Below are 16411 nucleotides of genomic sequence, written 5' to 3' on the forward strand. Positions count from 1 at the left end.
GGGAAGGTTCATTGGAACCCAGGTTGCTTGCTTAGGAACAACACCGTGAAGACCTCAGGAGAACTTATAACACCCTGCCAAGCTTTAGTCTCCAAGTATAGCCTTTCCCTTAGGTGCTTCCATCAACAGGGACACTTTATTGTCTGCAAATCCAAGAGTGTTTGACCATGCAACAATTGTGCTGCTACAAGAACGCTCATACCTAACCTCACACTGTGGGGTAACAACAGTGAAAACTCAAGAAGGATCTTATGTATTACCTCCCCACCCCCAATAAATAGGAAATATGGGGATTTCAGTTTGTCTCTGTCAGTGACTGTGTCTATTTCATGACCTTACTGCCCTTCCCCTTCCCACATGCCACAACCAAATGTATTGTATGTTTCAAGTTGTACCACTGCATTTAAGCCTCCATTGTCACCTTCATGAGTCCCTCACATTGCTCTCCAACTCTAAGATGACAAAAGGAAATTCCCCACTTCCATAGGCATTTATCTATATTTTTATATACAATAAGTAGTCAGTTTCAGCTGTTAGCCCAGGCAGTGTGGGATTTCTGAAGTGTTTAGAAAAACAGATGTCTGCATACACTAACCATTTCTGTAAGGAAATGTAACATTCTGTATTGCACCTGCAACTGGAGCCGGTGTTATTTTAACTATTTTCTCCCTTCCCTTAACTCTTGTACAAGGAAACATCCCTGAAAATCATGTCTCCATTGGTAACACATGTACAGTTGGGGGAAATGGTGCAGGTGTGATTGAGGAAGAGTGTTGGGAAAACTAGGAAGCTCCCTTCAGGGCACCAGTTTGCAGCTGGACTGCTTGCTTGCCTGGGGCACTCGCAATTACTAGAGCACTACTCAATAACAAGTATGCATTATTATTTTGATCTTACTATAACTCGCAGAGCTCAATGCTCCAAGGAGATAACTTAGTAATTATCTCAAATTGCTGGGTTTCACTGTCCATCTTGCAAAATCCCATGTACATTTTATCAAGCCATGAACACAATCAATGTCAGAGTGTGAAAGTGTATATAAAATTAATCCTGTGTCATTCAGAGCCCACATGAGAAATTCTGAACATGCAGGTTTTCATGGATCACATCATTGGCATTTTTCCTTTATCAGAATAATCCAGAGTCATTCAGTGAAAGTTCTTGCAATGCAGTTTATGGTGGACTTTCAGCATCCCTGTTGGCCCCAAGATGGTAGAAACATTTCTGCTGCAGATTCTTCTCTTCCTGTGGCTTCAGTTGCCTCCAGCTGAGAGCAAGGAACACTCTGCTAGATGCACCATGATGGAGCCGTTCCAGCTTCCATACCAGAACTTTCAGAGAGGGGACCTAATCATTGGAGGGATTGTTAATTATTTTGGCTTTGTATTTGAAGAAAAAGATTTCCATGAGCACCCAAACACAAAGCTCATAGATGAACTCTTGTAAGTAAAAAACTCTATCCTTCATAGTGTACCCTTGGTGAGCTCATGTATGTTACAATTACACCAATCATACGATTGTACCCTCAGAACACGTTTCCCTGTGACTTTTATCAAGGAGGGATGTTAAACATATATTTTCTCCTTTTTAATTTGTGATCTGGTCACTTTATTCTATGTTGCTTTATTCTGCTTCTTGGGGTTTCTATCTTCTGCCTGTTCTGCTTTCTCATCATCTGATTCCATGGCTCTCACCGCTTTCTCCCAACTTCATCCTCATCCTCCCTCTGTGTTTGCTTTCACACCATTAACGTCCGGTTTTCCTTTGCAGCAAAGCTTGATTTTCATATTCACAATCACTATCATTTAATCTGACAGTTACAGTTGAATGTGACATTTGAATATCATAGATTTAGGACTATACCAGCTGCTATGCAATGTAAACCATACTGGGTAATAAAAGGAGCAGTTGCAAACTTGTTTTTGCAAACCAAGTATTGAAACTGAGCTATTTGCAGAGTAGACCCACTGAAATTAATACGCCTAAGTTAGTCTGATCTATTAATCATAATCAGCCTTCTCAGAGCATGACTAACATTGGCTACAGTATTTTTTGTACAGCCACAATTTTATTTGAAGGAGGGAAAGAGGGAAACTCAGTTACCATGGAAGAATAAACCCTGTTCCACCTGATGTGCTCTAATTTCTGCTCCCCACCTACACCAAGCACTGATTATCTGAGAGGCTCCAGTCAGAATTTCTGACTTGGCAACTTCTCATCCAGTGAGTGTCCATTGGTTGCTGAAAGGAAATAAGGAGTTAAGGGAAGGATGTGTCAACTTATGTACACGTGCATGCAAGCCAGGAAGTTACCAATGTGCATAAGAGGGAGAGGAGGAGAATACCTCTGACGCAAAGTATAACTCTTTTATTAGTGACACACCAAAGTGCTACCAGAATATCCTCTCCCTGGTGTTTGCTGTGAAAGAAATAAACAAGAACCCTAATATCGTACCGAATATGACCTTTGGGTTCCACGTCACTGATAGCTACTTAAATGCAAGGATGACTTATCAGAACACCCTGAAACTTCTGTCCATCACAGAAAGGATTGTCCCCAACTTCAAATGTGACAAGAAGAAAAGTAAGGTAGCTTTTATTGGGGGACTTGACTCTGACATCTCTCTCCACATGGCTACTGTCTTAGGCATCTACAAGATTCCACAGGTATAGTAAGACTGGGGCTGTCAAGCTCTTCTACATCGGGTACAATAATTATCTTCTGGGTTCTCAATGCTTTCTTTTACTTTGGCTCATTTTTCAGAAAAAGGAGGTGAAAGATAAAAATATAACCTTTTTTTTCTTTTCTAAAAGGTTTCACAAAAATTCGTCAGCATAGCAGTGTCCATTTCTATCATTTTTGAAACAGTTCTGGCTGATCCACAGATTTCCCAGCCATTTCTCCTAATGTAATATAATTTTGGATTTCATTTTCACTAATGTATGCACTTTTGCGAACAGTGTGATTTGAATATAAATCTTTGCTTTTGGTTGGAGAAGCGAATTGCAAAATTCAGAGAAGTACAAATGTCAGAGGACAGCTGCATTTTGGCTTACAAATTGTTGCAAGAATTCTGAATCAGGAGATTTTTTAAATTATTAATATGTTAATTGAACTCAATTCCTCTCCTATCCCTAGTTGTGTCTCATCACAAAGGTTCAAACTAAGCAAGGGAAATGCTTGTCCTGATTTTGTCCACTAGCCCTGACCACTTTTGCTCAATTGTCAAGGAGACCAAGAAGTTCTGGAGAGCCATAGGTTTCCCCCTCATGAAATATACGACAATGTCCAAGTACAAAAGAGTTTCTGAACAGACAATACCTCCACAGTTAAGTTGAGCAGTGCTTCTTTCTTCCCAACTAACAAAACCTGTGGGTATAGGTCCAGATCTTGAATTATTTTAGTGGTGTACATCACCGCAAAGTATAGGAAAACTTGATGCCTTAATTTATAACCGTTTGCTCTAACCCTCCAATTCTTGTGGGGTTGATTTCTTCCTCCAGATTGCTTACTGTGTATTAGCTCCAGTGAGAAGCCCAGAGTTGCAGCCCCAGACATTCTACCGAACGGTGCCCAATGAGAAATATCAATATGCAGGGATTGTCATGCTACTTCTACATTTCCAGTGGACATGGGTAGGAATTGTGGCATCCGATGATGAAAATGGAGAGACCTTTATGCAAAGCTTAGTGCCAATGCTTTCCCAGCATGGAGTCTGTACAGCTTTCAGTGAAAAACTACCAGCCTTATCTCAGGGTCTAGATAATTTCAGTTCCTTGGAAGTCATTCGGGCCAAGTCCTCTTTCTGGTGGCTTCAGAATTCAACATATTGGTTCTGTGTGCAGAACCTGAGACCATTACAGTTGTGAAATGGATGCAATATTTCTATTCAGTAGCTGAAGATGTTGAAGAGAAGTCTACAGGCACCGTGTGGGTTTTGACAGCCCAGTGGGCTTTCACTTCAGAAACACTGCAAAGGTATTACGATATACAAGTCTTTGATGGTGCCTTGTCTTTTGCAATTCACACAGAAAAAGTCCAGGGATTTAAAGACTTCCTTCAGACCCTGAACCCCAACTCTCCAAATGGAGATGGGTTCCTCCAGGCTTTTTGGCAACAGGCATTCAACTGTTTATTTTCTGCTTCCAATGGGCACAAGGAAAACACAAAGACCTGCACTGGCCATGAGAATCTGGAGAGCCTTCCTGGGCATATTTTTGAGATGACCATGACTGGCCAAAGTTACAGTACCTATAATGCGGTTTATGCCATTGCACATTCTTTACATCAGATGCACTCATCCAGGCCAAAACGCAGAATGATGGCAGACAGAGGTGGGCTCGATCCTCCAAAACTGCAACCTTGGAAGGTGAGATTTCCTATGCAGAGTAAACCTTTGCAAAGTTGAGCAAGAGAAAGGGGAATTATCAAGAATTTAGAATATGTTTGAAAAGATTAAGGTTTGTCTCTACCCATGACTGCCCACCCATTCTGTCCACCAACTATTTTCTAGAACCTGCATTTGTTTTTGCATTTGCACTAAAGAGGAACATATAGGGCTATTTTCAAATGTAATTACCTGGACAGTTTTTTAACTCGCTTCCAGTGATGCCCATTGATTATAGTGGGCCTGCAAGTTAAGGTCATTTTACATTGGTGGGGAAAAGTAAACGAACAAATGGAGATCAGGGAAAACCCACCATGAGCTGCTCTCCATTTCTTTGCCCCCTTCTCCCTGCACACCCACATTGCAGGAGGGGCAGTTCCAGGGCTTCCTGACATGGCACCATTTTGCCTTTGCACATGGACCCCAGAGCTGAACCCTCACGCAAGTGGCAGGCCAGCTGTACTTGCTAGAAATATTTAGGTGCTCCCTTCCCCTCCTTCCTTTTTCCTTTCTCCTTCTGTGATGGAACTCCTATTTGCGGACTTCCCTAGCTTTTTTATGGCCCACATAGGACCAGTCTGGATAGTTGGCCTGGGTGAAGATTTGACGTTTTCATTCCCAAAAAAGGTTCTGATCTGAGTTTCTACTGAAATGAGGCTGCATTTAATGTTGTTTTTTAATCTTGTTTTTAAGTTGTATTTTAATCAATTGTTTTATACCTGGTGTTAGCCGCCCTGAGCCCGGTCTTGGCTGGGGAGGGCGAGGATTATTTTTTTACTAATAAATAAATAAATAAATATTGTAGACTGCACAGTTTTGGACTACTTTGCATTGTGTGGAATATATTGATGGATACTTTCCCTTTGTTTTCGTCTGCCTAGCTGCACTCGTTCTTGAGGAGTATCTCCTTCAACAACAGTGCTGGTGACTTAGTGTCCTTTGATGAGAAGGGGGAATTAGCAGGTGGATTTGATATTATTAACTGGGTTACTTTTCCAAACCAAACCTTCTCCCGTGTGAAAGTAGGAAAGATAGTTCCACAAGATTCACAAAACGTAGACTTCAGTATGGATGAGGAAACCATCACATGGCACAGATCTTTTAATCAGGTGGGACCATTGGTTTTTTAAAAATGAGATATTTTTATTAAGAATACAAATAATAAGGTTAATGTAGATATTCTTTATCATTAATTAGCAAATTGTTTAATTATAACCCATGTTATTTTACCATTGTACATGAGGTGAGAAGTAGATATTTTCTTCTTTAGAGTTCTGGTTTGAAAGTATATAATGGTAATATATTCCACTATATTGCAAATGAAATATTGTTGGCTTCCAACTCTCCTCCTCCCTGATCATTGGCCAGGCTGGTTTTAAGACTGAGATGAGTTACAGTCCAATACCACCTGGTGGACCAAAGGTTCCACATCCGTGAAATATAGGATTTCAAAACATTTCAATGCTTTGCACATTTATGTAGGAGTAAATCATGCTGAACGAAGTGAGATTTACAGCTCAGAAGACAAGGGGAGGCTAAGTTACCCATTTGTTTTGAAAGAAGATTGATGGTCTTGGGGAGCTTCCTATGTTACCTTCTTTTTTAACTCCCTGTATTTCAAAGTCTGTTGTCTTCCCTGTCCTCTCTCCATCCTCCATCTTTAACATTCAATATCCTTTCTTATTCATTCCCAATATTTACATTACAGTTTGTTTAGGTATACAATACACCTTTCTGGAATAATGTTAATCAGTCAGCTCATCTCTTCCCTTTGGTTAAAACTGTGTTGTTTACAAGGCACAAGAGAGCTACATTTTCTCCTCTTTTTATGGCTAGGTGCTGCCCCTTGCCTTGTGTAATGATCGCTGCCAGCCAGGCTACAGCAGGAAAAAGAAGGAGGGGTTGCCATTTTGTTGCTATGATTGTGCTTCATGTCCACATGGGATGATTTCAAATCAAACGGGTAGGAGACATCATCTGCTATTTTGTATAATGCTTCCTAATATCTATTTAGTACTCTTAAACAGAAGAGCAGCTGCACTGATATCTGGAAGAAAAAAGAAATACCGTATTTTTTGCACCACAACACTCACTTTTTTCCTCCTAGAAAGTAAGGGGAAATGTCTGTGCATGTTATGGAGGGAATGCCTACGGGTGGCGGGGGGGATCTGCTGCAGTCGTGAGCAGAGAATACATGGTTCCCCTTCCTTCCCTCCTCCGTGGCTTGCTTTGAAACAGCAAAGCGGGAGAAGAGCCGCGGAGTGGGGAGGAGAGAGGGACAGAGAGCCTGCTTCCTTAAAGGAGCAAAGCGGGAGAGGAGAGGAGCCGCTTACACGAGTGTAAGCGGCTCCTGTCCGGTTGGTTCCTTTAAAGCAAGCAGGCTCTCTGTCACTCTCTCCTCCCCACTCAGCTAGCTAAATAGCAGCAAAGTTTTTCAGCTCGCTAAGCCGGGGATGAGCAGGGAGGAGGAAGAAAAGCAGAGCCTGCTTGCTTTAAAGGAGCAAAGCGGGAGAGGAGAGGAGCCTTCTCCCCTTATACCCCTCTTCTTCATTATTAGCAGCATCCTTCTTTACCCACCCCACGCATGCTCCTTGTCCCTTGAGTGCTTTTCCTTCCCTCCCCACTTAAAACGTGGTTACAAAGCACGGATCCACATGGATCCTCAGGATTTTTGCACTGGGTCACCCCAAATTCACCATCAGATCACATAGCATGTCCATGGCTACATCTTGCACCAAAAAAATCACGCACCCACTGTTGCCTGGGGCCGGAGTGGTGCAAAAACGTGGTTACAAAGCATGGATCCACATGGATCCTCGGGATTTTTGCATTGGGCTACTCCAAACTCACTGTCAGATCACATGTCTGTGGCCACAGCATGAACCACAAAAATCATACATCCACTGTTTCGTTTAGAATATTTTTTTTCTTGTTTTCCTCCTCTAAAAACTACATGCGTGCTATGGTCGGGTGCGTGTTATAGAGCGAAAAATACGGTAGCTGGAGAAACTAGATCCAGAACTTTTACAAAGGAGATCTCTGGAAATAGGTGTGGAATATGTCTAGTGTTCTCTGCCTGCTTCCCACATACTACATTGTTAGGAGTGGATAGTTTTAGTTGTGTGAGCCAGAAAAAAGCATAAAACTGTCTCCTTATGGAGAACTGTCTTCAGCCCAGCCTCTGAGCCCAAAGTGGCTGTTCTCAAGAAGCCTCCATCACCATGAAGATCTCTCTGGGTGTGACCAACTGTAGTTAAGGGCACAACCAAAGACAATGTTTCTGATTGTTAACTGCAGATGAAAGACAGAGTACAACCTATTGCGGATTATGCATAATGACAGGAGATTGTACAGTTTTCAACATTCACTTTTCTCTGATACTTTTTCCAACTAATGTCTTATTTGTTGGAACTCATATATCACTCATTTCATTTTCATTTTTTTCAGATATGGATTATTGTTTCCAATGCCAAGATAACCAATTTCCAAACAAGGCCAGAGATCAATGCATCCCCAAACGCCAACATTTTCTTTCCTACGCAGAACCTTTAGGGTTCGTTTTAGCTTCCTTAGCCCTGGTCTTTTCTCTGCTCACAGCTTGCATACTTGGCGTCTTCTCTAGGAATGGGGACACTCCCATTGTCAAAGCCAACAACCGGGACCTCACCTACACTCTGCTCCTTGCCCTCTTGCTCTGCTTCCTCTGCTCCTTGCTCTTCATTGGCCAGCCTCACCCAGTCAGCTGCTCTTTACGACAAGCTGCTTTTGGCATCATCTTCTCCATTGCTGTGTCTTGTGTCTTGGCCAAAACCATTACGGTGGTTCTGGCTTTCATGGCCACCAAACCAGGATCCAGGATGAGGAAATGGGTGGGGAAATCTCTCACAAACTCGGTTCTTCTTGCTTGCTGCTCCGTTCAAACCAGCATTTGTGCTGCTTGGCTCTGTACGGCTCCTCCATTCCCAGATGTGGACATGAACTCTCTGATGGAGGAAATCATTGTGGAATGCAATGAAGGTTCTGTCGCGATGTTTTATTCTGTCCTGGGTTATCTGGGATTGCTGGCCATGGTCAGCTTCACTATGGCTTTCCTGGCCAAGAGGTTGCCGGACAGTTTCAACGAAGCCAAGTTCATCACCTTCAGCATGTTGGTGTTCTGCAGCGTTTGGCTGTCCTTTGTTCCCTCTTATCTGAGCACCAAAGGAAAGCAGATGGTGGCTGTGGAGGTCTTTTGCATCTTGGCCTCCAGCGCAGGTTTGCTGGGTTGTATCTTTTCCCCCAAATTGTACATAATTCTTCTGAGGCCTGACTTGAACAGCAAGGACCACTTAATTCTGAGGAGCAAATAGGAATCAACTTGTGTTGATTATTTTAATTTTTGCATTGTTTGCTGGCTTTTGTTGGAAGAAGACCAGACAAAGCTATTCCTTGTATTTCTCAATTCATATCCTTTTCATCTTTTTCATCCCTCTCTTGTCATTGGCTATTTCTGTACAGCATTTTTCACAAGTGAATCTGTGCTGAATGTGGTCTGCAGAATAATCTAAATCTAAACACTGTAATACATAAGAACACATGAAGAGCCTAGTGGATCAGGCCCATAGCCCTTCTGGTCCAGCCTCCTGTTCTCACAGGGGCCAACTAGATGCCCCAAAGGGGAAGCTGCAAGCAGGATTCAAGCACAAGAACACTTTCCCCTCCTTCGGTTTCCAGCAACTCGTATTCAGGAACATGGGTGCCTCCAACTGTGGCATCAGAGCTGAGCCATCCTGGCTAGGAGACATCAATAGCCCTCTCCTCTGTGAATTTGTCTAGGGCTCTTTTAAAGCCATCTAGTCTGGTGGTCATCCCTGCCCCCTGTGGGAGTGACTGCCATAGTTTAACTATGTACTGTATATACAGCAACCATGCAAAATAAGACATGAAACCAATGGAATGTAAGAGTGGTTAAAACATTAAATGAATAGATGATTAAAACTTTTATCATCAACAATGCACAGTTCATTTATCAGGTTTTTTCCAAAATATCTCGTGCATTTGTGCTTTGAATATAGAGCAATGTTCTCATGTGGGGATTTTGGAGGAACATGTTGAGTCTGAATTCCTTTTCTCTTGGCATGTTTTGAAACTTGTAGCCCTTGAAACAGCAAGCTAGTGGCAGCTGCTGCTCATGGGGACTATTAGGGAAGGAGAAGGCAAGGAGACCAAGAGGAGGTGGAGCCAGAGTCAGTAAATAGAACCACCACATGATTTGCTGAGGTCCTGCAGGTAGCTTGGGGGAGGATATATGGGAATTTTCTTTTTCTTTTTTTTATAAAAGTTTTTATTAGTTTTCAATACAATATACATATGGTACTATACCAAAGGTTTATCACAAATTATATATTATGGACTTCCTTCAGCTTATCTGCCAATCATCCATAGTTAAATTTTAGTTACGCATTTCTTAAATTTAATACTGCCTTTTTATATACCTTCCCAATCTTATTTTTCTTTTTTACAATACTCCTCAGCCTTTCACAGAGCTTCTGGAAATCCCACAAACGTTGTTTGTTCATCACATATATTTTTCAGATACTCTACAAATTTTCCCCAGTCCTCGATGAACTTATGGTCTCGTTGATATCTAATCTTCCCAGTTAATTTATCCAGTTCTGCATTGTCCATCATTTTCATTCTCCATTCTTCCAGGGTCAGTACTTCCTCCTGTTTCCATCTTTGGGCCATTAATACTCTCGCCGCTGTAACTGCATATTGGAAAAGTTTACAGTCCTTTCTATTTATTTCATTTCCTACTATTCCTAAGAGAAGAGCTTCTGGGGAAATATGGGAATTTTCAGAGTAGTGCCCCAATTACCCTACTACTCTCCACTGCACCTAGTACCTGTGACTATAAGTGCACGCTTTGTAAACTGGATCTGTGAATAGCCCAGAGACATCCTGTGATGGTCTGAGGAGGATAGCCTGCCTTGCATAGCATTGAGAAAACGATGGCTGCTGTCATGGATCTATAGCACCATGGTTCAATGTAATGAATGGCTGTAGAATAATCCAGAAATCATCTGATCTGTCAGTCGCTATACTTATGAATAGCAGTAAGATAACGTAAGATAGCGTTATTTTATGAAGCAGTCCTAAAGATAACTGTGGTGCACATGGTTGGAATTTTACTGGGGAAATCAGTTTAATATAGTAAAGGTGTATCCCTTCATGGAGAGAGATCATCAGTGTGAAACATGTAACTTCTGCTGAGTCTATACTTTATATATGTATTTGAAAACTATATTATACATATATCTATTTATATGTAATCAAGGAAAGCTGCTGATCACAGAATGTTGCTGAAAAAGCCTGTATAACATGGCAAAACAGTATGAATGAACATTTTTAATCCTTTCAGTCATCATTCACATGAAGATACACAGCCACATCCCACTTGCTTCAGAAAATGAATTTGTCACATTTCCAAGTGGGACTTCCGAACAATTGTTCGGTATGTATTTCCCATTGGTGCTCATTCCCCTAGAAATACCACCTCACACCCAGAATCTCTGAATTTATCTTCTCTGTGGTGCGGGCTCCGCGCTGGGAGAAAGCCGCCTGGCGTGGAGGCCCCCCCCCCCCCGCTGCTTCAGAAGCAGCAGCAGCGGGCGGCGGGCTCTGCTCTGCACCGAGTGGCTTTCTCCCGGCACGGAGGTGCCCAGCGTATTAGGCGACTGGGCTTATAAGACGCACCCCCAAGGTGCAGCTGCGAATTCGGGGGGGTCGTCTAATACGCCCAGTTGCTTAATATGCCGTAATCTACAGTAAGCAATTCACCACTGCCCTAATTGTGTCCTCACAGTTTCTCCCAAAGGAGTTCTTGGAGTTGCCCCAGATCTTTTTCTCCGTTTCTAGATAAGAACGGACCTCCGGAACAAATTAAATTAGTAAGTGGAGGTGCCACTGTATGTCCAAAGGGAGGATGCTATAGTATTCTTCATATTATGAATATTCTTGATTCTACTTTCTTGTGCTAAAAATTGTAAGTTGTGACATATGTGGGCCATAGGTGACATGGGGGTGGGGGAGCATACCTCTCCATCATCCGATATCACAGAGACATCAGAGAACCCATTTTCCCCACATGAATGATCAGCTGGTCCTTGGGCCTGAAACTCAGCAAACATGGTGCTCTGCAAGCCCCTGCTATCAGCTGATCTTTGGGGCCTCACAGTGCTACATATGGAGCTATTCAAGGCCCCACAAAATCTACTTGTTGGGGTTTCCATAGCTTCATGAACACAGTTTTGCAAGCCTGAACTATCAGAACATCATCAGCACTTGTAAAGCACTTTGCGCAGGGATTTGTAGGTTCTCCTGACAGCTGTTCTTCAGTCCAGCCACTCTGTATCTGCCCTACATGGAAAAGATAAATTCAGAGAATCTGGGTCTCATTTGTAGGCAGATGAGGACCAGTGGGTAACAAATGTCATTCAATTGTTTTGAAGCCCCACTTGGAAATGTGGCAACTTCACATTGTGAAGCCAGATGGATGTGTACAGACATTTTTATCTACAGGTGGGTGATGACGGAAAGGATTAAAAATGCCACCTCTTAATTGTCCATAATGTTCTGCCATGTTATACAGGCTTTTGCAGCTACATTCTGAGATCAGCAGCTTTTCTTGATTACACATAAATAAATACAATATAGCTTTTACCTAAATGTATAAAGTATAGCCTTGGCATAAGTTACGTGTTTCACACTGATGATCTCTCCCCATGAAGGGATATACATTTAGCACACTGTGAATGGAAGATCAGTGTATTGACAGGATAACAAAGTGACAGAACAACTTTATGGGCTTAATAATTGGTCTCAGCTTTATTGGTTACAGATGTAGGTTGGAGGCTATTTCTAGGAATGAAAGGGATAAGAGTTGAGAAATACAAGGAATTAGTTTGGTCTTCTTCCAATAAATGCCAGCAAACAATGCAAACATTAAAAGCATCAACACAAGTTGATTCCTATTTGCTCCTCAGAATTAAGTGGTCTCTGCTGTTCAAGTCGGGCCTCAGAAGAATTATGTACAATTTGGGGGACAAAGATACAACCCAGCAAACCTGCGCTGGAGGCCAAGATGCAAAAGACCTCCACAGCCACCATCTGCTTTCCTTTGGTGCTCAGATAAGAGGGAACAAAGGACAGCCAAACGCTGCAGAACACCAACATGCTGAAGGTGATGAACTTGGCTTCGTTGAAACTGTCCGGCAACCTCTTGGCCAGGAAAGCCATAGTGAAGCTGACCATGGCCAGGAATCCCAGATAACCCAGGACAGAATAAAACATCGCGACAGAACCTTCATTGCATTCCACAATGATTTCCTCCCTCAGAGAGTTCATGTCCACATCTGGGAATGGAGGAGCCGTACAGAGCCAAGCAGCACAAATGCTGGTTTGAACGGAGCAGCAACCAAGAAGCACCGAGTTTGTGAGAGATTTCCCCACCCATTTCCTCATCCTGGATCCTGGTTTGGTGGCCATGAAAGCCAGAACCACCGTGATGGTTTTGGCCAAGACACAAGACACAGCAATGGAGAAGATGATGCCAAAAGCAGCTTGTCGTAAAGAGCAGCTCACTGGGTGAGGCTGGCCAATGAAGAGCAAGGAGCAGAGGAAGCAGAGCAAGAGGGCAAGGAGCAGAGTGTAGGTGAGGTCCCGGTTGTTGGCTTTGACAATGGGAGTGTCCCCATTCCTAGAGAAGACGCCAAGTATCCAAGCTGTGAGCAGAGAAAAGACCAGAGCTAAGGAAGCTAAAACGAACCCTAAAGGTTCTGCGAAGGAAAGAAAATGTTGGCGTTTGGGGATGCATTGATCTCTGGCCTTGTTTGGAAATTGGTCATCTTGGCATTGGAAACAATAATCCATATCTGAAAAAAATCAAAATCAAATGTGTGATATATGAGTTCCGACAAATAAGGCATTAATTAGTTGGAAAAAGTATCAGAGATAAGTGGATATTAACAACAGTTTGTACAATTTATGCATAATCCACAATAGGCTTTAGGTTTTGATAGGCCTAAGGTGCATGGATTTTTCATCTACTCTGTCCTTCATCTGCAGTTAATGATCAGAAACATGGCCTTTAGTTGTGCCCTTAGCTAGAGTTGGTCACAATTCTTTGTGGTACAATGTGCAAAATAGTAATACCAGATTCCCTGGGGGAAGTTGAAATAGGTATTAGGAAGCATTATACAAAATAGCAGATGATGTCTCCTACCCGTTTGATTTGAAATCATCCCATTTGGACATGATGCACAATCATAGCAACAAAATGGCAACCCCTCCTTCTTTTTCCTGCTGTAGCCTGGCTGGCAGCGATCATTACACAAGGCAAGGGGCAGCACCTAGCCATAAAAAGAGGAGAAAATGTAGCTCTCTTGTGCCTTGTGAACAACACAGTTTTAACCAAAGAGAAGAGATCAGCTGACTGATTAACATTGTTCCAGAAAGGTGTGTTGTATGCGTAAATAAATTGCAAAATGTAAATATTGAGAGTGAATGAGAAGGAATATTGAATTCTTCATCTGCATAAAGATGGAGGAGTGAGAGAGGACAGAGAAGACAACAGACTTTGACATACTGGGAGTTGACAGAGAAGGTAAAATAGGAAGCACCACAAGACCATCAATCTTCTTTCAAAACAAATGGGTAACTTATCCTGTCCTTGTCTTCTGAGCTGTAAATCTCACTTGGTTCAGCATGATTTACTCCTACATAAATGTGCATAGCATTAAAATGTTAGACTGAAATATAAGGGATATGGAACCTTTGGTCCACCAGATGGTATTGGACTGCAACTCTCCTCAGTCTGAAAACCAGCTTGGCCATTGATCAGGGAGGATGGGAGTTGGAAGCCAACAATATTCCGTATGCAATATAGTGGAATATATCACCATTATATACTTCTAAAGGAGGACCATAAAGAAGAAAATCTTTACTTCTGACCTCATATTTGTTGGTAAAATAACTTGCTGGAAATGGATTATACTTAAACAATTTGCTTATTAATGATAAAGAATGTCTACATTAACCTTATAATTTGTATTCTTAATAACAATACCTCGTTTTTTAAAATCCAATGGTCCCACCTGATTAAAAGATCTGTGCCATGTGATGGCTTCCTCATCCATGCTGAATTCTACTTTTTGTGATTCTTCTGGAACTACCTTTCCTACTTTCACACGGGAGAAGGTTTGGTTTGGAAAAGTAACCCAGTTAATAATATCAAATCCACTTGCTAATTCTCCATTCTCATCAAAGGACACTAAGTCACCAGCACTGTTGTTGAAGGAGATACTCCTCAAGAACGAGTGCAGCTAGGCAGAAGAAAACAAAGACAAAGTTTATAAAAGGAGAGCTTCAATGGATTTTAGAAACAAGAAGTATCCATCAATATTTTTCACACAATGGAAAGTAGTCCAAAACTGTGCAGTCTACAACATTTGGAGAACATAAGTATTTCTAACAACTACAGCTGGCCTGCCACTTGCGTGAGGGTTCAGCTCTGGAGTCCGTGTGCAAAGGCAAAATGGTGCCATGTCAGGAAGCCCTGGAACTGCCCCTCCTGCAAGGTGGGTGTGCAGGGAGAAGGGGGCAAAGAAATGGGGGGCAGCTCATGGTGGGTTTTCCCTGATCTCCTTCTTTTGTTTTTTGTTTGTTTGTTTTTGTTTGTTTGTTTGTTTGTTTGTTTGTTTGTTTACTTTTCCCCATCCAAGAGATGCTTCCAAATGTCTTGACAGCCCATGTTCCTAGAGAGGCAGGGAAAGGGTACAGAGTGCCAGAACTCCTTCAACTGTTCCTGCAAATGGAAGGGAAGTACAGGTCCTATCTTGATTGTGGCTCCTTCAGCTTGAAGGAAAGGAAAAACAGTTAAGCATTGAAAAGAATGTGGGAATAGTTGTAGAGGAAAGGTAAAAGCCTTAAGCAGTTGTGTGTGTATGTCCCTATGTTTGTTTGTGTGTATTCATTCTATGGACTGTGTATCATCGCTCATTAGATTAGCCCCAAGCAAAGGATAATTCTGAATAGGAAATCTTACCTGCCAAGGTTGCAGTTCTGGAGGATTGAGCCCACCTCTGCCTGCCACCATTCTGCTTTTTGGCCTGGATGAGTGCATCTGATGTAAAGAATGTGCAATGGCATAAACTGCATTATAGATACTGTAACTTTGGCCAGTCATGGTCATCTCAAAAATATGCCCAGGAAGGCTCTCCAGACTCTCATGGCCAGTGCAGGTCTTTGTGTTTTCCTTGTGCCCATTAGAAGCAGAAAATAAACAGTTGAATGCCTGTTGCCAAAAAGCCTGGAGGAACCCATCTCCATTTGGAGAGTTGGGGTTTAGGGTCTGAAGGAATTCTTTAAATCCCTGGACTTTCTCTGTGTGAATTGCAAAATACAAGGCACCATCAAAGACTTGTATATCGTAATATCTTTGTGTTGTTTCTGAAGTGAAAGCCCACTGGGCTGTCAAAACCCACACGGTGCCTATAGAATTCTCTTCAATATCTTCAGCTAATGAATAGAAATATTGCATCCATTTCACAACTGCAATGGTCTGAAGTTCTGCAAACATAACCAATATGTTGACTTCTGAGGCCATCAGGAAAGAGGACTTGGCCCGAAGGAGTTCCAGGGAACTGAAATTATCTAGACCCTGAGATATGGCTGGTAGTTTTTCATTGAAAGCTGTACAAACTCCATGCTGGGAAAGCATTGGCACTAAGCTTTGCATAAAGGTCTCTCCATTTTCATCATCAGATGCCACAATTCCTACCCATGTCCATTGGAAATGTAGAAGTAGCATGACAATCCCTGCATATTGATATTTCTCATTGGGCACCGTTCGGTAGAATGCCTGGGGCTGCAACTCCGGGCTTCTCACTGGAGCTAATACGCAGTAAGCAATCTGGAGGAAGAAATCAACCCCACAAGAATTGGAGAGTTAGAGCAAATGGTTATGGTTCATTGAAGTATCTGCTT

At 42.2% G+C, this 16411-nt stretch overlaps 1 protein-coding gene and 1 pseudogene across 1 annotated transcript; one reads left to right on the top strand and one right to left on the bottom strand.

Annotated features, from left to right (window-relative positions):
- The first annotated feature begins 5454 nt into the window (after positions 1-5454).
- LOC144325878 (vomeronasal type-2 receptor 26-like) lies at positions 5455-8736 on the top strand. The gene is made up of 3 exons (XM_077920670.1): positions 5455-5496; positions 6224-6350; positions 7835-8736. Exons 1-3 carry the CDS (start codon positions 5455-5457, stop codon positions 8734-8736), a joined length of 1071 nt encoding a protein of 356 aa, XP_077776796.1.
- A 3660-nt stretch (positions 8737-12396) lies between these two features.
- On the bottom strand, positions 12397-14562 carry LOC144325914 (vomeronasal type-2 receptor 26-like; annotated as a pseudogene).
- Positions 14563-16411: the final 1849 nt, after the last annotated feature.

Source organism: Podarcis muralis, chromosome 16, assembly GCF_964188315.1.
Source record: "Podarcis muralis chromosome 16, rPodMur119.hap1.1, whole genome shotgun sequence".
NCBI classification, from domain to species: Eukaryota; Metazoa; Chordata; class Lepidosauria; order Squamata; family Lacertidae; genus Podarcis; species Podarcis muralis.